This window comes from Leptonychotes weddellii, chromosome 8, assembly GCF_054177405.1.
Source record: "Leptonychotes weddellii isolate Sample4059 chromosome 8, ASM5417740v2, whole genome shotgun sequence".
Taxonomy (NCBI): Eukaryota; Metazoa; Chordata; class Mammalia; order Carnivora; family Phocidae; genus Leptonychotes; species Leptonychotes weddellii.
In genome coordinates this window covers 83,975,607-84,003,034 of record NC_138376.1, presented here as the reverse complement: position 1 = coordinate 84,003,034, position 27,428 = coordinate 83,975,607, and the positions used below count along the sequence as shown (strand labels likewise).

Genomic DNA, 27,428 nt, shown 5'->3' with positions numbered 1-27,428 from the left:
CGCTTTGTTATTTATAATGAGGAAATTAACAGCACATCCGTATACATTATGAATACCACTAATTCAGTGCCAAATTGAGCGTTCTTGTTTGCAAATCTCAGTTACACAAAGAACAACTAAGCAGAGTTAGTCAGTATCAAGAGCAGGGGGCCAGCCTACATTTCCCTTCTGCCTTTCTTTGCCACTGCGGCTTATGCCCCCAAAGAAATCCAGCCAAACTTCATGCCTGCCAAAACATGTCACAGTGGCGGCAGGTCGTGGTTCCAAGTACGCAAAATGTATTAACGAGCTCACATCAGCTGTCCGCTACTGTCACTCTGAACCAGGAGCCTCTGAAAATGGTTCCTGCGCCCCGTCCTGTCGTGATGAACACCCTCAGCCATTCTCTGCCTCCCCCAGTGATTCCCTTTTTCCCTTTCCTTCCTCCAGCACTCCAGTTCTCGCCTGAATTACCAAAGCAGTGTTCAGGGATCCTCTCAGTCCCAGAGCACACTCGGCTACTCGTCCTCGTCCCAGCAGAGTGCACAGTACCACCCGTCTCACCAGGGCCACCGCTACTGACCGCCGCGGCCCAGAGCCCAGACTCCAGCAATATGATGTCCGCATTGGAAAGAACCAAAAAATGCAAACGATGATGCCGTTTAAAACTCATCCACTTAGGAGGAAGACTCCATCCTGAGCATTTTGCAGGACTGACTGATGTCTCTTCTTTATGGGCTTAAAGAAGATTTTTGTGAAGTTTCCCCAACACCCTTTCCCTGCATGTGTTCCATTGTGACTTTGATCCAGAGTCTGATCTAATCCCAGCACTTAACTTCTGTAACCTTCAGCATTTTTTGGAAGGATTTCCTGGTGCACCTTTCTCATGCTGTAGCAATCACTATGATTTATCTTTTCAAAGCTCTTTTAATAGGATTTTAATGTTTTAGACACAGGACTCCAGTGGTGTATAGTTTTATACTTCATGAACTGATCTAGCAACACAGGTAAAAATGCACCTTTTAAAGCACTACGTTGTTTTCACAGAATATGACTGTTTTGCTCATGGAAGTCTTAAACAGCAATTGTTACTGTCCCAAAGTACTTTACTATTACGTTTTTATTTATCTAGTTTCAGGGAAGGTCTAAAAAAAGACGAATCGTGGGACAGAGGGAACTTACAACCAAAAACAGCCTAGATCTTTACAGTTACTATGCTTTATGCTACGAAGAACTGAAGTATGTGCTAGTTTTTATATAATCAGTCATTCATATGGAACGTAGTTCCCAGAATCACCTTGTTCTGAAGAGTATTCAGTACTTAAGAATTCTCATTTTAACCTTCATGTAGCTAAGTCTACCTTAAAAAGGGTTTCAAGAGCTTTGATGAACTGCAGCCCTCTGGTGCCCCATACCAGAAAGCAGAAGAGAGTATTAACTGCACTAGGGTTTCTTTAAGGAGTAATGTTGATCAAAGGATGTGTTACTTATCTTTGAAGGAAAAGCTTTTAGTGTGTATTGTATATAAAGTTGGCTTCTCTAAAGAACTGTTGGGTTTCTTCACATCGGGGTTAGCTTGAGTAACTTTCTTACATAATCAAGAGTACTCAAATAGAAGCCTGCAAATTAATTTGCAAATTAATCTGCTTTTAAAATAAAGAGCAGCGTTCTGCATTCATATTTGCATTAGACATAGAGTGACTATTTTTAAAGCATGTTAAAAATTTAGGTTTTATTCATGTTTCAAGTATGTATTATGTATGCATAATTTTGCTGTTGTTACTGAAACTTAGTTCTATTAAGGATCTTTTCATTGCACTGAATGCTTTCTTTGCCCCTAGGAGAAAACTTAATAATTGTGCCTAAAAAACTATGGGCAGATAGTATACATGACTATACTAGTTAAAGTGCATATTTGCATTTCCACGATCTATGAATTAGAGGTTGAGTTCTTTCTTAGCCAGTGAAAGGAGCCCCTCACTCCCCAGAGTCACAGGAAATGTAAAGACTTAGATCTCCCATTGTAGTGTAAGGGGCAAGAAATTTGTGTTCTTCTGAATGCTACTAGCAGCACCAGCCTTGTTTTAAATGTTTTCTTGAGCTAGAAGAAATAGCTGATTGTTGTATATGCAAGTTATATGCATTTTTTAAAAACTATTCTTTGTGAACTTATCTACCTGGTTATGATACTCTGGGTCCATACACAAGCAAAATAAGATTTTAGACAGAAGCCAGTATACATTTTGCACTATTAATGTGATACTGTAGCCAGCAAGGACCTTCCTGATCTCAGCATAATAATGCTTATTAATAATAAAAGCTATATAGTGACACTCATGAACATCGAAGATGAAACAGTCGGCATTGCTCCATTGGAAGGAATTTCTGATCGTCTCAATGGTAATTCACCCCTTCCGTTTTTTTTTTTTTTTTAAATGGGAAATTAATAGCCCTTTGCATAACGTAGCTACCTGTATAAAGTTCTATCCTGTGCCCTGAAGCCTCACTGTCCAGAGTTATGGGTCATCAGATGTTCCCTGCACCCTCACCACGTGCCCAGTGCCAGGCTGGCCGGAAGACTCAGAGGGCAAGACACAACACACTTCCTGTCCTTAAGGAGCTTAGGATCCATTCCATTGACAGTAAGTTCTCCTGGGATGAGAGGAGTGGCTTATAAGAGTATGAAGGTCCTTTTGTTTACTTCTAAACTCACTTGGATAGACTTATTATTCCAAATTCTGCTGTGTGAGAAACTGTGTTATCCAGAGGTTTCTATCTACCTTAGAGAAAGCCAGTGATTAACTATCACAACAGGCATTAGTGCGGACCTGAAATGTTCACAGCAGCCTTCAGCAACAGTTGGGTGGCCCTTATAAGCAGAACGCACTCCTTAAGTGGTTGTGGGAAATTACAATGAAAACAGAAGGTCTGTTGCTGCCTTTGGGGCGCACTTACATTTAATAAGAGGAAAGCCCACCTACCTGCATAGACCAAAATACCATGCCCCTGAATACTTTATAAGCAACTTTGATACACTATTCTTGTGATATGTGCTTATATAATCACAGAACTACCCTGCTTTCCTTGCAGATAGCTAATTTTATTGGCAGAACTGATAGAGAAACCATGAGGGGATTTCATCCGTTTTTCCTAGTCCACGGTGTTCTCCAGGATACAGCCAGATATCCCCATTATTCTGGTCACTGTGCTGGTACTGGCCCTTTTCTTCTTGTTCTTGCCTCGGAGTTGGGGATGCCCAGTTGGGCCCAGTACCCTTGAAATAATTTTGGCTCATGATTCCCTTTTCCCTGTGAAGGGGAACAAAGCCTTTAACCTTCTTTTGGACCCTAAACTGTGGGACCTCGAGGGAGATCTGTGAAGTTTTTTGAGGTTAAAATTTACCTTTGTAGTCCCCAAATGACCTCATTCCTCTCTGAAAACATATTACTGTCTTGTTCCCTGAGAATGCAGGAAGGGCCCCCACCCCCTCAGCCCATGAGAACACCCAAACCAAGGGAGGTTATTTGAAAGGAAGGAAGGAATACAAGTGAAGGTTCTCTGCCCTCCATATTACAGATCACTTTTCGAATTAGCTTTCTGGTGAGGTGTGTGTTTGAGAAAAGGGATTCTAGAGTTTCAGGGGAGCTGAGCTCAAGGGGAAGGTAGCCTGGTGGCAGGGCTGTTACTATGAGGCTGAAGCAATCCTTGTGATGAAAGTAGACCGTGCAGTAACTTATGAAAACCAAGGGCATGTATATTTTTATATCTGTGTGTTTTTAAAACTTTAGTACTTAGAACTTTGGCCTTCTGCACTACTCTTTCGCTCTTCTAAACCTAATTTACATTGAAGAATGGAAAGGGACGACGTTTACCTACGTGTTCACTGCCTCACTCCTGGTGAAGCAACTGCTGGGTGTATACCTCTGAAATGATGCTGTTTTCTCTGCTCAAGGGAAAAGGAAACATCGTCGGACAATAAGATTTGCAGCTTAATCTGCTTTGAATAAAATGATGTGGCAGAAACTATACAATGAAGGAAGAATTCTATGAAAATTACAAATCCTGAACTCTCTGGTGATATCTTTCTAGGGAGTGGAGAAAGGCAATAAAATAGCAGTTAACCTAAAGGAGGCTCGAAGGATTCAAGTATAAGTAATATTTTATATCAAACATAGCAGTTTAGGCCCCCATCATCTTCAAGAGTAGTCACAGATATCATATAAAGCAATGTTCATTGTTTTAGGATTTTTAAAAAAATGTGTTGTACCTAAGGCCATACTTACTCTTCTATGCTATCACTGTTAAGGAGTGATATGTATGTATTATATGAAAAAAACCCTTAATGCACTGTTATCTCCTAAATATTTAGTAAATTAATACTATTTAATTTTTTTAAAGATTTGTCTGTGTAGACACTAAAAGTATTACACAAAATCTGGACTGAAGATGTCCTTTTTAACAACAATTTAAAGTACTTTTTATATATGTTATGTAGTATATCCTTTCTAAACTGCCTAGTTTGTAATTCCCATAATTCCTATTTGTGAAGTGTACCTGTCTTTGTCTCTTCTTTCAGCCATTTTCTGCACGCACCCCTCTTTCTATGATGATAGAGATGACTGTGTATGCTTCCCCCACTCTGGCGTGCGCTCAGAGCCGGCTGCCCCTCAGCGAGGCGCGCTCCGTGGGGGGCAGGAGAGCAGCTACTTTGGAGCCCGAGTGTTTCCCCGCTTTTGAGTTGTCCTGACATCCTTCTTGAAATGACTGTTAAAACTAAAATAAATTACATTGCATTTATTTTATATTCTTGGTTGTAATAAAATTTAATTGACTTTGTTTCTCTGTGGATTTTTTTTTAAGTCTAGAAAAACTCCTGTTAATAAGTTTTAGTGTCAAAATTTTATCTGCATGCCTAGAAGCTTTTCAGATAACACTTGTTCTGCAGAGATGCAAAGTCTCCCTGCGAGTTGCAATATGCTGTTTTATTCAGGATGCTTCTGATGTCACAAAACCACGGACACGCTGCTTACATATACCTCAGAGGCAAAATGACAGTTTTAAAAACGTTTCTTGGGAAAACATCCTTTCTATAAGAAAATGAAGATTAGAATGATATTTTAGAAAAAAACAAATAGGCAGCATTTTGTGGGTAGAGTGGCATTGGGTTCTTCTCCTTTTTATAAGAACACTCTTTTTTTACCTGGCTGTCCCTTATAACTTACTTGGTGAACCTAATGTGGTTACCCCAATGGTTAAGGGCATCATGGAGTGAATTGAAGAATGTTTAAGTGGCACAAACACAAAACTTCCATTTCTGCACACGTCCAGTTGCTTCACAGCTTGGCACGGACCGTATGTATATTCAATACAGTGCTATTTGGAGGGTAGAGCTTCCCTTGGAAAACTATTCTTTGACCATAGCTGCCTTTCTAACCAGCCACCTGGATAAGAGAATGTGGAGGACGGTACAAACCTCTTACTGCTCCTGGGAAGAACACTTTGAAAGGATGGGTCCATGTCCTTGGCCGACTATAAGTTCTTTGTGGACAGCCCCCGGGTTTTATTCTTCCTGCATTCCCAGCACCTGTCATGATACCCAACACAGAACAGGCAATTAATAGAGCAAGTCATTAGCATCATTTTTTTTTTTTTTTACCTTGGCATAGAATTCCTGGATCATATTAAATGGTGGGCATTTTAAAACCTCAAATAGCATCATTTTATCTTGCAGGCAGTGGAAAGCCAGCTTGGACCAGCAAAACACAAGCTTAACAGGAACATTTGTTCATTTGTTCTAAATGAGAGAATATAATATAAGGGAAAGAGATGAAAATACTGACTTAAAACATTAAGATGTATTAAGTGCATTCTGCTTTTTCAGGCTTTTTCTGCAGCTTAGATTTTTTCAGAAAGTACTGCTGAATTTTTTCACATAAAGGTGCTATTATGAACTGAATGTTTGTGTCCCTTCAAAATTCTTATGTTGAAGCCCTTATCCCCAGTGTGGCTATATTTGGAGGTAAGGCCTTTATCAAAGTAATTATAGTTAGATGAAGTCATAAGGATAAGACTGTGATGGGGGGGGAAGGATAGAACCCTGATATAATCATATTAATTTCCTTGCAAGAAGAGATACCAGAGAGCTCTCTTCCCTCTCCTTTTTACCTTGTGCCCTCCTCCCCCACTTTCTCTTCTCTCTCCCCACAGCCTTTTCTTCCTACCATGTGAGGACACAGCAAGAGGGCTGTCACTGGCAAGCCAGGAAGACAGCCTTCACCAGAAACCAAACCCTGCCAGACCTTGATCTTGGACTTCCCAGCCTCCAGAACTGTGAGAAAATAAATTTCTGTTGTTGAGGTCACCCAGTCTGTGGTATTTTGTCACAGCAACTCATGCAGACTAATACAGATTTTGGTACCAAGAAAAGGGGTGCTGCTGTAACAAGTACCTAAGTGTGGCATCAGCTTTGGAACTGGGGGTTGGAGGGAGGCTGGAGGAGTCAGAGGTGCATGCTAGAAATGAGAAATTTTAGAGGAAATTCGCCTGAGAGCTTAGAAAGAAGAGGAGAGCTGGAGAGAAAGCTTCCATCTTCTTAGAGAACACATCAATAATCATGAATAGAATGATGGTAGAAATATATGAACATAAAGGCCATTCTGGTGACGTCTCAGATGGAAATGAGGAACAGGTAATTGGAAACTGGAGAAAAGGCAATTCTTTTTACAAAGTTGCAAAGAACATGGCTGAATTGTTCTCTAGTGTTTAATGGAAGGTAGAAATTTTGAGGGGTGAAATTTCATTTTGTAATTATTTGTATACAGAAATACAATTGTTTTTTGCATATTGCCTTTATTATATCCTGCAACATTGCCAAATTCACTGTTCTAATATGAGAGGTTCCCCTAGATTTTCTACATATACAATCATGTCATCTGTGAATAAAGACAGTTTTACTTCCTCCTTTCCAATTTAAATAACTTTTATTTATTTTTCTTGCCTAAATGCATGGGCTAGCAGGTCCAATACAATGTTGAATAGAACTGGTATGAATGAACACCTTATAACGTTCTCAGTCGTAGAAAGAAAGTATTCTATATTTCACCAATAGGTATGATGTTAGATGAACGTTTCTCATAGATGCCCTAAATCAAATGGAGGAAGTTTCCTTCCACTTCTATTTTGACAAGAGTTTTAATCACAAACAGGTGCTGCATTTTGTTAAGTGCCTTTCCTGCATATGAGATGATTATATGATTTTTCTCCTTTATGCTGTTAATATGATGAATTACACTAAAAAATATTTTTGGCCAAGGGCGCCTGGCTGGCTCAGTCGGAAGAGCATGAGACTCTTGATCTTGGGGTTGTGAGTTTGAGCCCCATGTTGGGTGTAGAGATTACTTAAATAAATAAATAAATAAATAAATTTTTTTTTGGCTTAGCACAACACAAATTTATGATCTCACAGTTTCTGTGGGTCAGGAGTGTGGTCATGTGTTGACTGGGTCCTCTGCTTGGAGTCTCCCCAGATCTCAAGGTGGAAGCTGGGATTTCAAGCTCATCTAAGGCTTGGAGTTTTCTTCTAGGATCACTAGTTTTTGGCAGAATTCAGCTCCTGTGGTTGTAGGGTTTGTCTGCTATCGGGAGAAGGCCATCCTTAGCTCCTAGAGACTGTACTTTGCCATGTGGCCTTTTCAACAACATGGTAGTTGGCTTCTTCAAGGCTGCCAGGGAAATTCCTCTTTAGTCTGTTACAGTGGGGTTTTATATGATATAATGTAATCACCGATGTGACTATTCCATCATATTTGCAAGTCCTGCTCAAGTGAGGGGAATTGTGTAGGGTGTGTATTGGGGGCTACACTGACTGATTTTTGGATGTTAAAACAACCTTGCATTCCTGGGATCAGCACAAAGAGAAGGTGATGTGAAGATGGAAGCAGAGACTGGAGTGATGCAGCCACAAGCCAAGGAATGCTGTCAGTCACCAGAAACTAGAGGAGGCAAGGATGAATTCTCCTTTGGCCTCTGGAGGGAATGTGGCCTTGCCGTCACTGATTTCTGACTTCTGGCCTCTAGAACTGAGAGAGAACAAGTTTCTGTTGTTTTAAGCCCCTAAGTTTGTGGTAATTTGTTACAACAAGCATAGGAAACTAATATAGATTTTGGTCATGGTGTATTACCATTTTTCTAATTTGCTAGGTTTGATTTGAAACTGCTTAAAACATAAAGTGGAACAAAATCAAAATGGCTGCACTTATTGCTTCAGCAAAGCTTGATTTTAAACTAAGTAACCTCTGGCACTTGGGTGGCACAGTCGGTTAAGCATCCTACTCTTGGTTTCGGCTCAGGTCATGATCTCAGGATCATGATCTCAGGGTTGAGATTGAGCCCCAAGTGGGGCTCCGTGCTCAGCGGTCAGTCTGCTTGAAAGATTCTGCTCCTACCCCGACTTGTGCGCTCTTTCTGTTTCTCTCTCTAAAATAAATGCATAAATCTTTAAGTAACCTTTTCCCTCTCTTCAGCAAACCTCCCCTTCCGCCTTAGCCTTTTGTTTTGGGAACCTGATACTACCCTGAAGACATGGCAAAGGAGGCTGGCGGCACGTACACAATTCCTGCCAAAACTGGCTAGATCCTGTATTTCCCTATAAAACTCCCAGCCCCTTCCTCTGGCCGGGTTTGCAGTTTTGAAGGCAGCCTCCTTTGCCTGGCAAAGCAATAAAGCTATTGTTCCTCTTTATACCCAAACTCTGTCTTTGCGATACATATTTTGGCTCTGGAGCAGGGAGGTCGGTTTTTGACAACAGATTTGCTAATATTTTGTTAAAAATTTTTGTATCCATATTCATGAAGGATATTGGTCTATAATTTTCTTGTGATGTCCTTGTCAAGTTTAGTGTCAAGGTTATGCAGGACTCATAAAATGATCTGGGAAATGTTTTATCTCCTTCTGTTGTCTGAGAGAGTTTGTGCAATACTTGTATTATTTCTTCCTTAAGCAGTTTGGTAGAAGACACCAGGGAGGACTTCTGGAGTTTTCTTTATGAGAAACATTTTAATTATAAGTTGGATTTCTTTAAAGGTTATAGAGCTATGCAGATTTTCTATTCTTCAGTGAAGAATATTTTATTAAGTTATATTTTTAAATGAATTTATTTCATCAGGCACCTGGGTGGCTCAGATGGTTAAGTGTCTGCCTTCGGCTCAGGTCATGATCCCAGGGTCCTGGGATCGAGCCCCGCATCGGGCTCCCTGCTCAGCAGGGGGCCTGCTTCTCCCCCGCCCTCTGCTTCTCCCCCTACTCATGTTCTCTCTCTCTCTTTCTCTGTATCTGTGTCTTAAATGAATTAAAAAAAAAAAATCTTAAAATTAAAAAAAATGAATTTATTTCATCTAGGTTGTAATATAAATGTTTCTCTGGAGATATATACTTAGACATGGAATTGTCCAATCAAAAAGAATGAACATTTTAAATTATGAAAACATTTATTGAGTGGCGCCCGGGTGGCTCAGTAGGCTAAGCGTCTGCCTTCGGCTGAGGTCTTGATCTCAGGGTCCTGGAATAGAGCCCCACGTCAGGCTCTCTGCTCAGATGGGAGTCTGCTTCTCCCTCTCTCTCTGCCCCTCCCCTCTGCTTGTGCATGTGTACACTTGCGTGTGCTCTCTCTCAAATAAAATCTTTAAAAAAAACATTAAAACATTTATTGAACTAACATTTAGTGAGCACTTCCCATATGCACTTTACATTTATTAACTCTTAATTCTCACAACAACTGTATGAGGTAGACACTATTTATTGTCCTCATTTTTTTTAAAGATTTTATTTTTAAGTAATCTCTGCACCCAAGGTGGGGCTCGAACTCACAACCCGAAGACCAACAGTTGCACTCTCCACTGACTGAGCCAGCCAGGTACCCTGTTGTCCTCATTTTTAATAAATGAAAAACAAAACTGAGAGAGGTTAAGTAACTTGTATATGTCACACAACTGATAAGCATTAGAGCCAAAGTCCCAACCATTTATACCAGTAGTTCTCAAAGTGTATTCCCTAGACCAGCCTTATTAGCATCATGTGGGAACTTGTTAGAAATGCAAATTCTCCAACTCTCTCCCATACTGCTGAATCAGAAACTCTGGGGGTGGGGCCCAGCAATTTGTGTTTTAATGAGTCTCAGGTGATTCTGATGCATGCTAAAGTGATGCATGAGAACCCCAGACTTGCACCATAATCTTCTTACATATATTCCCAAATTACCTTCTAAAAAGGCTGGATTAATTTACTTTCACCAGTAGTGTATGAGAGTGTCCATGTCCCTTAGCCTTACCAAAATTCACTATGAGCAATCTTTAAATTATGTACCAATCTGATAGGCAAAGAATAGTGTCTTGCCCCCCTTTTTTTAAGGAAAAAAAATCGATTTATTTATTTGAGAGAGAGAGCATAGAGGGAGGGGCAGAGGGAGAGAATCCTCAAGCAGACTCCCCGCTGAGTGTGCATCCTAAGGCAGGGCTCCATCCCAGGACGTTGAGATCATGACCTGAGCCAAAATCAAGAGTCAGATGCTTAACTGACTGAACCACCCGGTGCTCCTGTCTTGTTCCTTTAAAAAATATATTTTGGGGGCACCTGGGTGGCTCAGTTGTTAAGCATCTGCCTTTGGCTCAGGTCGTGGTCCCATGGTCCTAGGATTGGAGCCCCGCAACGGGCTCCCTGTTCAGCAGGAAGCCTGCTTCTCCCTCTCCCACTCCCACTCCCCCTGTTTGCGTTCCCTCTCTCGCTATCTCTCTCTCTGTCGAACAAATAAATAAAAAATCTTTAAAATATATATATATATATATATTTTTTTGTTGTTGTTCTCCTTTTAGTGAGAGTCAGTTTCTGTCCCCTTTCCTGCCCTGCTTGGGCCTCCTCTCTTCTGCATGGCCTTTGACTCCATTGACCTTCCTTTTTTGGGGGTGGGTTCTCAATTCTAACCCTTCTAACCTTGTCAGGCAACCATGTGGTACTTGAGTGCTAAATTAATCTCATTCTTTAGGAGTGGGGAGAAGCAAATAGGTCATTTTATATAAATATAAAAATCTTTTTTTGTTTCCTGAGCATGAAATACAGTCTTCTTCAGCTTTTGTTAATGACAATCCTTTTCTAAAATGTGTATTTTCCTTGAAATTCTGTGTACCTCTTGGCATTGTGGTGCCCGTGTACTGAATATCAATGAGGACAATAAGTATAGGAGCACAGAGATTCGTAGTCACCCCAAGTGATAGCTTCAGAAGTGTTTGGGGTAACCTAATCCTTGATCTTGACATTTTGGGGGGAGGGAGTACCTTTCTCATGTCCAAGACCAGAAAAACCTTGATTGACCAAAGGTCCCCATGATTTGATTTCATGGTGTTTCCCATTATATTTTCACCACGTTGCAGAAAAGACCCCATAAAAACTGAGCTGGTTAAATATCACAGGGCTAGGGCAACTGTTTGGCTCATTTGGTAGAGCATGGGACTCTTGATCTTGGAGTCGTGAGTTTGAACCTCATGTTGGGCATAAAGATTACTTAAAAAAAATCACTGGGTTAATTTCCATTTATAGTCTCTAATAATTATTGAGTTGTGATATTCACCTCCACATCAGTCATATCAACATGACATGACAGAAAGAACATGGGTTTTGGAGACAAATATAGGCTTGAAACCCAGCACTTCTACTTCTGAGCTATGTGGCCTTGGATAAGTTACTGAACCTCTCTGATCTTACATTATTGTCTATAAAATGCAAAAAGTAGCTCCTACCTCATAGAGTTTAAGGATTAAATGATTTAATATGTGTTATACCTGGAAGAATCCCTGCCCCATAGTAGGCGCTCAGTAAATGTGGATTCCATTGGTTTTCTCCTCCCTCTGAAATTTCTATGTGCTTGAATGTGTTTCTAGTATAAATAGGAAGTTTACTATCCTTTATTTCCTTTATCTTATGATCTCTCTTTGTACAGAGAATGACATCTATATCTGCACAGATTATTGGCCTGGCATTTGAGTGCCAAAGACCCCACCCATTGTGCCAAGGAGCACTCTTCTAAGCAGGGGGCTATGTAACAGGCATCTGGGTTCATTCTTTGAGGAAACACTATCAAAAAATGAGGGGCTCTTTCACTGTGTTCTGTTGGTATTACCCATCACCTTTTCTCTGGCTTTCCCACAGTTCCCTACAGTGTGCCCCTAAACTCATATTACAGTCTATGTTAACTACCTGGAATTGAAATAAAAACTTTAGGGGCGCCTGGGTGGCTCAGTCAGTGGAGTTGCTGGCTCTTGTTTTTGGCTCAGGTCATGATCTTGGGGTCCTGGGATCAAGCCCTGCGACCTGCTCTGTGCTCAGCGGGGAGTCTGCTTGAGGATTCTCTCTCTCTCCCTCAGCCCCTCCCCCCGCTCATGTGCATGCTCTCTCTAAAATAAATAAATGCATCTTAAAAAAAAAAGAAAAACTTTAAAAAAGATAATAAATGCATTAGATAGTGTTTCCATACCATCTATAGCTATGGTTACACCAATGAGAGCAACTATCTTTTCTGGACATGAAATTGCAACATGAAGCAGAAGCCATCCACAAAGTCTAGGTCCAAAGAGAACATGTTCCTCCAGTTTCTCACTGTGGTTCTCATAAGTTACCATCTGTACTTCCAACTCCTGAGTCATCACATCTCACAAAGACATGGTCCAGAGATTTGCAAAACCCCTCTGCTACCAATACTTTTGTATCATTCATTGGAGAAAGATCACCAGGATTAAAAATAGCTCTTGAGTTTTGCTTTTTAGCCCTTTTAGGCTGAGTTTGGAAGGTCTGTGCCGCTCAAGGGACAGGAGGGAAGAGAGAAAGAGCTCCTCTCTCTGTACATAGACAACATGAGGGGTCCCCCTGAGAAGAGCAGCCCTTAGCAGGTGAGACTCCCAGTCTGGGAGACTCAGAGACTCCAGTCTGCTGGAGAGTGCCATGGAGGAAAGGCCTGCTGGAGTTGGAGCAGTCTGAGCCCAAACTCCAAACCAATAAAACAAAGTTCCCTTCCAGAAAGCCATCATCATCCAAACTGAGCAGGGCATAGGCTAGAGGGCCAAAGGAAAGAGAAGATCCAAATGAAAATAGGGGATGGAGCAGAGGGGATGGGTCCAGAAAATCCAGAGGCATTTTCCCCCTAAGGTATTTGCAGAAATGTATTAAGCTCTTTTAATCATGATCATTTCAATTCTATACATGTATCTAAAAGCCTTTTCAAAAACCACTTTCTTGATTTTTCCAGTGGCTTAAAAAATCCCACACACTTTTTTCCATATAAACAAGGAATAGATTTATGTTTGCTTCCCCACCCATACTATGAACAAAGAGCTTAGCATTGATATAATATATGTGTGTACATAGTTTTCACATATAATTACTTATTTGTAATTCATAAGAACTTTCATATGAAAATGATTCAAAGAACTACAGGTTAAGTGGGGGCTTCCAACAACGAAATTATGTGAAAAATTCTTGTACAATTTGTTGTAACACGTTCTTTATTTCCAGTGAGGATTGGACAAAGGAAAATAAGTTTTTAGGCAGAAATTCAGGGTGTGTCTCATGTAGTCTTAATTAATATTCTCTGGTGACTTCTCTGAAGTTGCCCTGCATCATTTAGCTATCCTGGTATCATTTTAACATTTGGACTTGTATCTTGACACCAACTAAATAGTGCACTTGTTTGTTGTTGTTGTTTTGTTTTTTTTAAAGATTTATTCATTTATTTCAGAGGGGGAGAGAGAGAGAGAGAGAGAGCACAAGTGGGAGGGGCAGAGGGGGAGAGAGAATTTTAAGCAGAATCCGTGCTGAGCTCAAAGCTCCACGTGGGGCTCGATCTCACGACCATGAGATCATGACATGAATGGAAACCAAGAGTCAGATGCTTAACTGACTGAGCCACCCAGGTGCCCTGATAGTGCACTTGTTAAAGCAAGTACCATGCTTCTGGTTTTGTTCACCTTTGAAATTCCCAGGGCCTTACACATATAATGAACATTCAATTGCATTTGTGAATGAGCTATACAGAAGATTCAGGTTGAGTATATGGAGCAACTTCCTAAGTTGAAACTGCTCTAATTGGTTAGTGAACCTAAGCGAGGCCGCATACCCTCATTTTGGAAACTATTAACCATTAGATTGCCCTTGGAGTGGGTTACGTACCATGTGACTTGGATAGTCCCTTTGGATTTTTCCTGTCCCTGTGTTCTGTGGGAAAACCAATAATAGAAAGGCTGGACATCTTATCTGGAGCTTACCCTGGCCAACAGAATTAACTTTTGTTTGCTCCAAAGGCTAAGTAATGAAAACAATAGATTTAGAACCTAGATCTTTACACCAGATCTAGTTTCAGCAAACGAATTGGTCTCCAGCCTACCACCCCCACCACACCCTTTCTAATTTGGAGAAGGGAACAAATGAATTCTGCAACATTTTTAAGGTCTTTTAAAAAAGTAGCAAAACATTCTAAAGTAAAACTGTCTAAAATTTTCTTATAAACACATTGTTTATATATAAACACATAAACTTGTTAACATAAAACTTACTAACACCTAAATCCAACTTACTAACACCTAAATCCAACTTAAAATGTTATAAAAGCTGAACAAAGATCCAATAGCCAACTCAGTGTCTCACAAACAGATGTTTCATGAAACACTACTTCTGTTGGATTGTTCACAGGTTTTCACAATAAAAAGTTTACACGCATCTGGAAAATTCTGGGTTTAACATGAAGTACCGGTTTTCTCAGAGCCTTTAATATGCTGATGGTATTGTGAATTCCCAGGGAGATGATCTAGTGCACCCTTTTCCACACTTAATTGACCAACAAACTCCTATTTCTTGCACCTCCAAAGAATGTTCTGTGGAAACCAATTTAGAAATCCCTGGTTGTGGCAGACAATGTTGTTGCCTCCTCCATGGCCTTTCCCTGCTTCCTCCTTATTGTCAGAAGCCCTATTTGTTTACTCTGTCCAGAGTGGCTTTCTCCTTCCATGGAGGCTGGGCCCCTCCTCAGCTCCAGAAGATGAATTGTGATTGGACCAAACCCAACACACTGGTCTCATTCCCTTTGCTAAGCCACTGGTTCAAGCATGGGCATGTAATGCAATCCTGGCCAACAAAGTTTGAGGGAAAACTTTCAGGGAGGGTTTTTAGGAGGATTTGTTTTAAGCTTAAAAAGATAACCAAGACACCAACATTCCATTTTCTATTTCTGGACTTCTAAATATGAGCTGTGGCAGCCATCTCAAGACCATGAAGGGAGCCAGCCTTGGAGGCCACACAGAAATACCAAGGATCACTGAAAAGAAAAATGGAAAGAGCCTGTAGTCTTGAGAACTGCATTGAATCACCCATTTTGCCAGCCTTGGAACTGCCCTCTCTCTGGAGTTCTCTTCTGGGACATTATAAATAGTCCTTACTTTAAACATCAATTTCTTTTTTTTAATATTTGCATTCAAAATCATCCACATATGGGGTTCTCACCAGTCAGAGCCTTAATACCATTGGTACAAGTACAGAACATTCAAAGCATTGTTTCTGAAAATGTTAATTTTTGGGGAAATATTAATTGTTAAAAGGCAGTAGCTTATTACAAACTGAGCGTCTACTACCATTATTACCAGGATCTGAATGACTGAATTAAACGAATGACTCTAATATTACCATTTTTAGTGGCTTTAAATTAGAAAATGAAACATGTATTCCTTCACAGCAGGGGCAGGCTAAGATGATAAACAATCATCAAAGTACTGTAACAGTGAAATCCCTAACTCACCACAAGCCCCGGGGCCGGAGCTGTACTTCGGAAGCAGGATGCACACAACAGCCCTGTGTCTCCCTGTCGGTTGCCCAGCATATGCTGCACGTTGTCAGGGCCAAGACTGTTCTCTCCTTTGCATCGAGTTCTCCCCGTGTGCAAAGCTTGGGCAAGGTCCCATCCCCTTCCTCCAAGTCCTACTCCCATCACAGTCCTGCTGAAGCCCCATCCGTGAGGAACCTCCCCAGTTACTCCAGCCTCCACTAAACAGCCTTTTGGAAGGGTTCTTCCTAGATAACCAGTCTGAACCATTCACTTTGGCATTTAATTGAAACACCCTACATTTTCTCTTATTCCTTTGTGTTTTGTCTAGGCCACCTGTTGGATGAAAGGAGTGGAGGGAAGGTGGGCATGATAAGAGTATTGTGCAGGTCAGTGGCTCAACTCTGTCCGGTCCAACAAACCCATTTTATAAGAAATGCCTTTTTCTTTTTTTGAGATTTTCTTTCTTTCTTTAGCTATTTACTTAGAGTGCATGTGAGCGGGGGTGGGGTATGGGGGGGAAGAGGGGGAGAGAGAGAGAGAGAGAGAGAATCTCAAGGAGACTCCACTGAGCGTGGGGCTCAATCTTGTGACCCTGAGATCATGACCGGAGCCGAAATCAAGAGTATAGTGCTTAACCGACAGATTCACCCAGGCGCTCCTATAAGAAATAATTTTGTAGCGACGCCTGGGTGGCTCAGTCCTTGAGTGTCTGCCTTCGGATTGGGTCATGATCCCAGGGTCCTGGGATGGAGCCCCACATCGGGCTCCCTGCTCAGCGGGGAGTCTTTTTCTCCCTCTCCCACTGCCTCCACTTGTGTACCCTCTCTTGCTGTCTCTCTCTGTCAAATAAATAAATAAAATCTTTAAAAAAAAAGAAAAATACTTTTGTAACACCCCTTTACCTAGCATGAAATTCATAGATAAGGCAACTGGCCTATACATATAACTTTAAAATACAGTTGACCCTTGAACAACATGCGGCTTGGGGGGCACCAACCCCCCAGTTGAAAATCCTGTATAACCTTTGACTCTCCTAAAACTTAACCACTTAATAGCCTACTGTTGACTGGCAGCTTTACCAACAATATACACAGTCGATTCAGATGAATGGATAAAGAAGATGTGGTATATATATATATGTGTGTGTGTATATACACACACACACACACACACACACACGATGGAATATTATCCAGCCACCAAAAAAATGAAATCTTGCCATTTGCAATGACATGGATAGAACTAGAGGGTGTTATGCTAAGCGAAATAAATCAGTCAGAGAAAGACAATTATATGATGTCACTTATCTGTGGAATTTAAGAAACAAAACAGAGGATCATAAGGGAAGAGAGGAAAAAATAAAATAAGATGAAACCAGAGTGGGAGACAAACCATAAGAGACTCTTAATCATAGGAAACAAACTGAGGATGGCTGGAGGGGAGAGGGGTGGGGGGATGGGATAACTGGGTGATGGACACTGGGGAGGGCACATGATGTAATGAGCACTGAGTATTATATAAGACTGATGAATCACGGACCTGTACATCCCAAACAAATAATACATTATATATTAATTAAAAATAAAAAATATACAGTCAATTAACATATGCTTTGTATGTTATATGTATTATATACTGTATTCTTATGATTGAGCTACAGAAAAGAAAATGTTATGAAGAATATCATAAGGAAGGGGCGCCTGGGTGGCTCAGTCGTTAAGCGTCTGCCTTCGGCTCAGGTCATGATCCCAGGGTCCTGGGATCGAGCCCCGCATCGGGCTCCCTGCTCAGTGAGGAGCCTGCTTCTCCCTCTCACTTTGCCTGCTGCTCCCCCTGCTTGTACTCTCTCTCTCCCTCCCTCTCTGTCAAGTAAATAAAAAATCTTAAAAAAAAAAAGAAAGAAAACCATAAGGAAGAGAAAATACATTTGCAGTTCTGGACTGCATTAAAAAAATCTGCATGTAAGTGGCCCATGTTGTTCAAGGTCAACCGTTTATGAATTCAACGCTCTAGCTGTAGTATAATCGAGAAGAAAAGGAAAAGGAACTTATGATAAAGTGACATATATATCAATATGTAAATGTTTGTCACGACGGCAGGAGAAGCCACAGTGAATTACTGAGAAATGCAGACTGATGTCACGTGTGGTATTGGCAGCTCAAATTGGGGGACTTTCTCAAATGATAACTGAATGACAAACCATCTAAACGATAAACAAAAAAGTACAACTTACTTTGATTTATGTGGTAGTCTCATTCCTAGCAATTCAGTGTACATGAAAACAATGCAAAAATACTTTTTGTATGTATATAAGGTAGGTTTGGTTCTAGGTTCAAATAATTATAAACAAAATGTTCACCTGGGCACCTGGGTGGCTCAGTCGGTTAAGCATCTGACTCTTGATTTCAGCTCGGGTCATGATCTCAAGGTTGTGAGATTGAGCCCCACCTTGGGTCCTGTGCTTCTTAAGGTCCTCTCCCTCTCCCCCTCCTCCCTGTACCAGCCCCCCTCCCCGCTTGTGCACTCACTCTCTCTTAAAAAAAAATTCACCTAATGAATGACTGAGAGGACATTCAAAAGTTGCAATGCATGCAGGACAATTCTTCATTGTGGGGCACAGTCCTGCACATTTTAGTGTGCTCAGCAACTCTAGCCCTCACCCACTGCAGGCCAGCAGTACCCTCCAATCATTAGATTACCCCCAAAGTCCCCACAAATTTCTAAAAAGACCTCTGGGGGAATTGGTTCTAATGACATCCACTGAGCTAAACCAAGGCCAGTGGGTATTGGGATTACTACTAGACAATCCAGAACCTGACCCTCAGCTTTAAAGGCCCTAAGAACGGGAGGTGAGCTCCAAAATGTCGGTTTACTAGTCCACTGCCAGAGTTCTGAAGGGGGTGCTGTGGATGAACCATAGGACGCAGCAAGTTCAGCTGGGGGTGGAGGGTGGTCTGCTTCGCCAGCAGATGTATTCATTTGTTCCATTTACCAGATGAGCTCCCATCTATACTTCTGTTTGAGCAAAGGGCTCCTCAGTTTCAGGAAGTAAATGTTATATATGTTTTGACAGTTTTGTCCAGATTTATATTTTCTGCGAGAGGAAATGTTGACCTCCTCACTCCATCATGCCATAAATGAATGTCCCTTTGGTTCTTTTTAGTAGTTTCTACTTCTCTATCGAGACTCTGTATATATTTCAGTCTTTGTCATCATAGTTTCCATTAATCCTTTGAACATATTTATAATAGCTGTTTTGAAGTCTTTGCTTAATATAATTTCTGGACCCAAGCAGAGTCCATGAGCTCTGCTAGTCACTCAATTCTGAATCTCGCATCTCAATATTCAATCAGCACATTCACTTCCTGTGGTCATAATTTTATGGAAAACCATGAGAAATCCCTGTCCAATGACAGAAACTTCTCAGGTTATGGACTTGCTTATCAGTTCCCACCCTCCTCTGGGCTTAGAACAGCTAAGCATAGAGGGCTGTAGGGGAAGACAGAAATATGAACTAGGGCTGGGTGGCTTGGCTCAGAGGTCATGGCCTTCTGGAAGAACTGGAGTACAAGCATCACCAAAGAGAGTGTCCTTCGCTGGCACATCCTTCTTGTAGACGACCCACGAGAAAGGGCACAGGGAGCCTGGACACAGAATCTGGGAAGCTGGAAGATGAGAAGATTCTCTGGTTGTAAGCTCAAGATACTGATTAATATGATCCATTTGTACTCAAAACACTTGCGACACCAAACGTGGGGGTTTTCTACACCAAGAATTCTTCAATTCTCTGTAGACACCAACTGGATGTCTAATAATTTAATTCAATTCGGATACTAATTACCTGGATTTAGTGAAGACCCCACAGTTTAAGGACTCAGTGAGATTCTTTGGTTTTTTTAAAGATTTTATTTATTTATTTGACAGAGAGAGACACAGCGAGAGAGGGAACACAAGCAGGGGAGTGGGAGAGGGAGAAGCAGGCTTCCCGCTGAGCAGGGAGACCGATGTGAGATTCTGTCTGCTGTGTGATTCTGTCTGCTTTGTCTTTATCAGCCTCAGCCTCTCTTTTCCTGTTCCTTTATGGCTGACCTACCCCTATCTCCATCTGGTGACAGCAGAAGCTTCTGGGAGCTACTTGTGACTCTGTCCTCTTTGATCCAATGACAGTTTAACCCTCAGAATAATATTCTTTTTCTCATTCCAGTTCCCAAGGGAGTGTACTTGAGCCCCCGGGTACAGACAAGCCCTTCCCCCCATCTGGTTGGTGAGTCCTGATGGGGGCACAACACAGCTTTGGGTCTGGCAGACCTGGCTCTCAGCTCCTCCTGACCAGTTGTGTGTGTGGTCTTGGGTGGAGCTGTTTCTCTCCAGAGCCTAGTTAGCGTACTAAACTGGGAATAAAGATCATAACATGTCACAGAGCTAACATGATGATAAAATGAGATAAGGCATAGATAGCATCTGGCTAAGATATTATTGATAAGCATTATTGTCTTCTCCTGTCTCTTCATTGCACTGTGTCATTCCTAGAGTATCTAGACCTAGCTGCTGCTCAGTAGATATTGTTGGGGGAATTACCTGCGGCTGCTCTCTCTGCACTTTTTGTTGGTGATCATCACACTACGCTCAGTGGGGTCTTAGGGCTTCTGAGGAGGTGCCCAAGGGCCCAGGTGGGCCTGGCAGGTGAGACTCAATAAAGGTGGAAAGCAGAGGACGGAGCAGTTTGGTTCCATGACCAGCCTCACGTTAGCCCTGCTGGTTTATGTATTATTAGTTTGGGAACAATATTTTCTTTTTTTAAAGAATGGATGCTGTGAGTTAAAGTTTGAAGGGTGCCTGGGTGGCTCAGTTGGTTCAGGGTTTGACTTTGGCTCAGGTCATGATCTCAGGGTCCTGAGATCGAGCCCCGAATTGAGCTCCCTGCTCACACAGAAGTCTGCTTGTCTCCCTCTCTCTCTGGCCCTCCCCTTTCTCATGCTCTTTCTCTCTTGCGAATAAATAAATCTTAAAAAAAAAAAACAGGGCGCCTGGGTGGCTCAGTTGGTTAAGCATCTGCCTTTGGCTCAGGTCGTGATCCCAGGGTCCTGGGATCGAGTCCCACATCAGGCTCCCTGCTCTGCAGGGAACCTGCCTCTCTCTCTTTGTCTCTGTCTCTCATGAATAAATAAATAAAATCTTAAAAAAAAAACTTTGAAAATAACTGCCTTAAGCTTTTCTTTTTTTAATTACTTTTATTATAACAGTCACTTTCTTTTAGACTCCTCCTGTTCTTGAAGAAATGGGACATTGTGACAGTGTTTACCTCTCAGAAGTTGGTGACACACAGGTGGAGGTTTTTAAGCATGGTATGTAGAAATGGTCAAGTATGTTTATGTAAGTATGGGGTGTTCATTTGCTTGTATTAATATATTTAAATTTCTTGACAGAAAAGGAAGAGGGTGCCATTTTGACCATAGTGCTTCGAGGCTCTACAGACAATCTGATGGATGATATAGAAAGGGCAGTAGATGATGGCATTAATACTTTCAAAGTTCTCACAAGGGTCAGTATTAGCAATACTCTTAATTTAGTAATTTGTAAGGTTTCAAACATAGTTGGCAGAGAACTTCAAAATGAATGGCTTATGTAAAAGCAAAGTACCTTTTTTACTTAACTGCCTTAAGCTTTGAATAGCTTAGAGGAGGAATTTAATTTTATGAATGACTCAAAGGTTTACATCTTCATTCTCCAAAACGTTAGTCACTATAAATTAAATAAAGAATTCGGTTCAGTTCCTCAGTTTCACTAGCCATATTTCAAGTACTCAATAGCCATATGTGGCTAGTGGCTACCGTTTGGACAATACAAATATGAATATTTCTTTCATTGCAGAAAGTTCTGTTAGACAGCGTTGGTCTATATTTTATATTATTTAAATTGTTGGACTTAATTGATAATGACTGTGGACTCTGTGCTATAATATGTTTATAGGCTGGAAGGGGAAGTTGAGTTGCCCATAGATGTAGGTTTGGGTCCTGATATTAACCTGCCATGTGGCCTGCTGGACTGGCTTCATGTTTCCTCATCTGTACCAGGGAGGTGGGGGCCACATCAGAGGTTTCTATCTATTTTATCTGTAAGGTCCCTTTGTTACTTTGTTCCCTTGGACCCACACCCATGTTTAAAATAAACTGCTTTATTAGGTAATAATTGGCTTACTCTCCCACTTTTGTTAACTGACACTATTTATAACTACCAGCAAAAACCTCTGATCAGCACAAGATTACCAGAATCCGTATATTGAGGTGAAGTAATTCCAGCCCAGAACTTAGAAATGAGACGTTGTGGTAAGCTTTGCCTTGTCTCTGGTAATTGTACAATGTTCATGTGGTGTTTCTCAAATATTGAAATTATCTTATTAATTGCCCCTCCCTGTCCCTGTCACTACTTCGCCTACTCCTAAGGTTTAAGGGGTCCTGGTTAGAAGTCTCCTGACTACGTGGTCATTTACAATTTCTTTGAGTTTTTCAAAGTGATCTTAGGTCAAAGGAGGTAAAGATCCTCAAAATTCAATTTGGGAATTCAGAAAAGCAACCAAAAGAAGAAAACTTATCAAATGCACAAATGAAACTAAAAATCTAGAATAGATAGTCTTTTCAGTATAAAAAACAGAATGTGCAGTGTGATTGTATTTTGAAAATATATATTGGGTGGGACTTCTGGCTATGGCAGAGTGAAAACGCTGACAAATTCTCACCCTAAAAAATAAAATATAAAACTGAGCAAAATGACAAAAACAATTTCAGGGTTTGGGAAATCAAACAAAGGGAAAGAACAAATTGAGAAGCATTTAGTCATGAGAAGCTGCTAACCTTTTATGTTAAAATGATGAGAGTCTGTGGCCTTCATGGGCTCCCTTCCCTGTGCCCCCAGCACATCTAGCCTGGTAATTTTACCAGCACCATACTGGCTGTGAAAACCAGCAGCCTCACTGTCAGAGGGGGGTAGTTTCGATTTGGAATGAAAGGTGAAAACCCACACCCAGCAGTGTTGTCAGTAAAAGCAGCAAACTCAGTAGGATTTAAAAAGGAAACCTCGCAGTGCTACTAGCCTGAGATTGCAGTCCTGGTTGGAGTGAGTGGCTGACCAGTCAGACGTTCAATGGGGAAATCCTAGAAATAAAGCTATGTGAGCTCTCCATGCATCCCTAGTTGACTAAGACACTGCATATGTACAGGGAAGAGCCAAGAAAGCCTGGAAGAAAGTACAAGTCAGGCAGACTTGAAAACTGACTGACCTTTGAATGCATTCCTCAACTCACAGATCCATCAACAGAGGATGGATCTTATAGGCTTAAGGTATTTGAGCATAACCTCTGCCCAGTCATCAGTTGACCACGAAACTATGCAGACACAGGGACAACGCTTTGGGAGCTAGGCTAAAAATTAAACATAAGAATTAAAAACAAAAAACTGAGCAGAAACATTCACGGCCACACACTGCAGGAGACACAGATTCCACAGATTAAGTCCAGACAAGTTAATAAAAACAACATAACCACCTCAGAAAAAGAAATTAAAGTCCAGAGTTGCTATAGAATATTTTCTAAAATGTCAAATTTTCAAGAAAAATGATGAGACATGAAAAGAAACAAGAAATCTGATTCATACCCTAAAAAAATGTGACGCATACTCAAAACAAAACAACAGAAACTCTGAGTAGGCCCAGAAGCTAGATTTAGCAGAAAAAAATTTCAAAATAGCTGTTATAAATATGTTTAAAGAACTAGAGAAAACTGTACTTAAGAATTAAGGAACAGTTCAGTGATAATGACTTGACAAGTAGAAAATCACAACAGAGAAGTAGACATTATAAAAAAGAACCTAATGGGAATTTTGAGTTGAAATATATAAAAACAGAAATTTAAAAATCTACTAGAAGAGGTCACAGAAGAAAAAAATCAGTGAACTTGAATACAGTTCATGAGAAATTATTCAATCTGAGGAACAGCTAGTAAAAATACTAGAGAAAAGTAAACAGAGCCTCAGAGACTGGTGAGATAGCAGCAGGCATAACAACATATATGTAATTGGTGTCCCAGAAGGCTAAAAGAGAAAGTGGCAGAAAAATTTCATGACATAATGGCTGAAAAATTCTCAAATTTGGTGAAAGCAGTAATCTACAGACCCAGAAGCTCAACAAACTCCAAGCGGAATAAAAAGAGATCCAGAATAAATAAAAAGAGAATCGTCAGAGATTCCAATACCCACCTTTTGATAACTGACAGAATAACTGGACAGAAAATAAGGGTAGAATGAGTCTTAAAAACTCTAACAACAGCAGAATACACATCCTTTTATATTTCTTAAAGATTTATTTATTTATTTTTTTTTTAAAGATTTTATTTATTTGACACAGAGGCGGGGGAGAGAGAGCACAAGCAGGGGGAGCAGCAGAGGGAGAGGGAGAAGCAGGCTTCACGCTGAGCAAGGAGCCCGATGCGGGACTGGATCCCAGGACCCTGGGCTCATGACCTGAGCCGAAGGCAGATGCTTAACGACTGAGCCACCCAGTCGCCCTCTTAAAGATTTATTTTTAAGTAATCTTTGTACCCAAATGGGCCTTGAACTTATAACCCTAAAATCAAGAGTCACATGCTCTACTGACTGAGCCAGCCAGGTGCCCCAGAATATATGTCCTTTTAGACTGCACATGAAGTATTATCCAGGATAGATCATATACTAGGTCCTACAACAAAGCTAAGTAAATTTAAAATGAGTGAAATTATTCAAAAGATGTTCTCTGACCACAATGGAGTTAAATTAAAGATCATCAACAGTAAGAAACTTGGGAACTCTCCAAGTATTTGGATGTTCAATAATGTACTTCTAAGTAACCCACGCACAAAAGAAGAAATCAAGAAGGAAATCTCAGGGGGGCCTGGGTGGCTCAGTCTGTTAAACATCCAACTCTTGATTTCAGCTCAGGTCTCAATCTCGGGGTCATGAGTTCAAGGCCTGAGTAGGGCTCCATGCTGAGCGTAGAACCTACTTAAAAAACAAAAAACAAAAACCAGGAGGGGCACCTGGGTGGCTTTGTCAGTTAAGTGTCTGACTCTTGATTTTGGCTCAGGTCATGATCTCAGAGTTGTGAAATCAAGCCCCACTCGGGCTCCATGCTCAGGGTGGAGTCTGCTTGAGATTCTCTCCCTCTCCTTCTGCCCCTCCCCGATCTCTCTCTAAGATAAATAAATATTTTTTTTAAAAAAGGAAATTTCAAAACATAATGAATTTAAAATAAACAAAACACAACATATTAAAATTTATGAACTGCAGCTAAAGCAGTGGTTGGGAGGAAGTCATAACACTAAATACTTCTAAAAAAGAAGAAATATTAGGGCACGTGGGTGGTGCAGTTGGGTTAAGCATCCAACTCTTGGTTTTATTTATTTATTTATTTTTTAAAAGATTTTATTTATTTATTTGTCAGAGAGAGAGAGAGAGAGCACAAGCAGGGGGAGTGGGAGAGGGAGAAGCAGGCTTCCCGCAGAGCAGGGAGCCCGATGCGGGGCTCGATCCCAGGACCCTGGGATCATGACCTGAGCCGAAGGCAGACGCTTAATGACTGAGCCACCCAGGCGCCCCCAACTCTTGGTTTTAGCTCGGGTTGTAATCTCAGGGTTGTGGGATCGAGCCCTGAGTTGGGCTCTCACTCAGCTCTGAGTCTGCTTGAGATTCTCTCTCCCTGTCCCTTTGCCCCTCCCCACCATGCTCACTTGCATGCACTCTCTCTCTAAAATAAATAAAATAAATCTTTAAAAAAGAAGAAACATTACAAGCCAATTACCTCAACGTTCATCTTAAGAAATTATAAAAGAAGAACAAATGAAACCTTAAGTAAGCAGAAGAAAGGAAAAAATAAAGATCAATGAAGGAATCAATAAAATAAAAAAAGAAAAGTAATACAGAAAATCAATCAATTAAACCAAAACTATGTACTTTGAAAAGATTTTAAAAAAATAAACCTTTAATTAGAGTGAACAATTAAAAAAAAGAGGTAAGACACAAATTATCAAAATCAGCAATGAAAGAGGGGATATCACTACCAATCTGGTAAGATGAAGTACTTCTTTTATTTTAAAGATTTTATTTTTAAATTTAATTATTATTTTATCTTAAGTTTATTTATTTTAAGTAACCGCTCCACATGGGGTTTGAACTCACAACCCTGAGATCAAGGATCACATACCCTACTGACTGAGTCAGCCAGGTGCCCCTGATAAAATGAAAGGATTTTATAGGAATATCATGAAAAGACACAAATTACCAAAACTGACTCAAGAAGAAAGAGAAATTCTGTATAAATTTATAACAGGTAAAGAAATTGAATATATAGTTTAAAACTTTCAATAAAATAAACTCTAGGTCTAAATATTTTCACTGGCAAATTCTACTAACATTTAAGGAATAATACCAATTCTATACAACCTCTTCCAGAATACAGAAGAGGAGGAAACACATTCCAACTCAATTTATCAGGGAAGCTTTTCCCTGATACCAAAACCAGACAAAATATCACACACACACACACACACACACACACACACACACTACAGACCCAAATTCCTCATGAACACACAAGCAAAAATCCTTAACAAAAATTAGCAAATCACATCCAGCAATATGAATAAAAAGGTAACACATCAGGACCTACACAGGTTTATTTTGGTCATCCAAATTATGAATCATGACTATCTCTGGATCCTGGGATTATGGGCAGTTTGTTTTCCTCTAAATTTCCAATAATGAACATGGCTTACTTCCTCAACAAGAATTTGATTATTATTTAAAAGACATACAAAGAATTTTCTTGCAGTATTTTCTGGAGTCAATAGAGAGTAGAAGAAATACTAATTGGGCTGAAAGATTCACAAAGACAAAACACTTCTCACTTTCTACAAAGTAAAAGCTAAAATGAAAGCATGGAACGAAGAAATAGGAACCAGTAAATGTGACCGGATGCCCCCTCCTCTTTCCCGAAAACCAGCAGGGGTCAGGCAGAGTCCTCAGCGAAAACCAGGGGCTTCTCAGACCTCCAGCCCTTCAGAGGAACCACTTTGCACATGGGTATGAATCAAGGTGCTTATCTCCTCTTTGAGGGAAATGTGAATCATCAAAATGGCAGTTTTTTAAAAATAGCACGACACTTGCAGAGAAGAGAAATTCCTAAGTATTAATTCATCCCCTGTTCTTAGCAGGGACCTTGAACGTTATTATAAATAGACAGTTGCTCTCGCACCAAAACCGAAGGTTTTATTGAGCATTTGTGTAGTGTCTGCTGGGGAGAGGCCCGGACTGGTCTACCTCTGAAAGCACCGGGAGGGATTTTAAATTTTATTTTATTTCATATCTTTTTTTTTTTTAAGATTTTATTTATTTATTTGAGAGAGAGAGAATGAGAGAGAGCACATGAGAAGGGGGAGGGTCAGAGGGAGAAGCAGACTCCCCGCCGAGCAGGGAGCCCGATGCGGGACTCGATCCTGGGACTCCAGGATCATGACCTGAGCCAAAGGCAGTGGCTTAACCAACTGAGCCACCCAGGCGCCCTATTTTATTTT

General features: G+C 40.7%; 1 protein-coding gene and 1 long non-coding RNA gene across 5 annotated transcripts in view; one reads left to right on the top strand and one right to left on the bottom strand.

Annotated features, from left to right (window-relative positions):
- The window catches only part of CDK19 (cyclin dependent kinase 19), a 174,593-nt gene extending 169,778 nt beyond the window's left edge, over positions 1-4,815 (top strand). For all 4 annotated transcript variants that reach the window (XM_081828808.1, XM_006735468.3, XM_031030363.2 and 1 more), the window contains one exon: positions 430-4,815. In XM_081828808.1, coding sequence (XP_081684934.1) covers positions 430-561 — 132 coding nt within the window. In that variant the 3' untranslated portion in view covers positions 562-4,815. The remainder of the gene's footprint in view (positions 1-429) is intronic.
- LOC145723075 (uncharacterized) overlaps positions 1-27,428 on the bottom strand; it is a 35,303-nt gene that overhangs the window by 1,190 nt on the left and 6,685 nt on the right. The window contains exon 2 of the long non-coding RNA XR_014147895.1: positions 5,453-5,563. This is a non-coding gene — a long non-coding RNA (uncharacterized LOC145723075). The remainder of the gene's footprint in view (positions 1-5,452; positions 5,564-27,428) is intronic.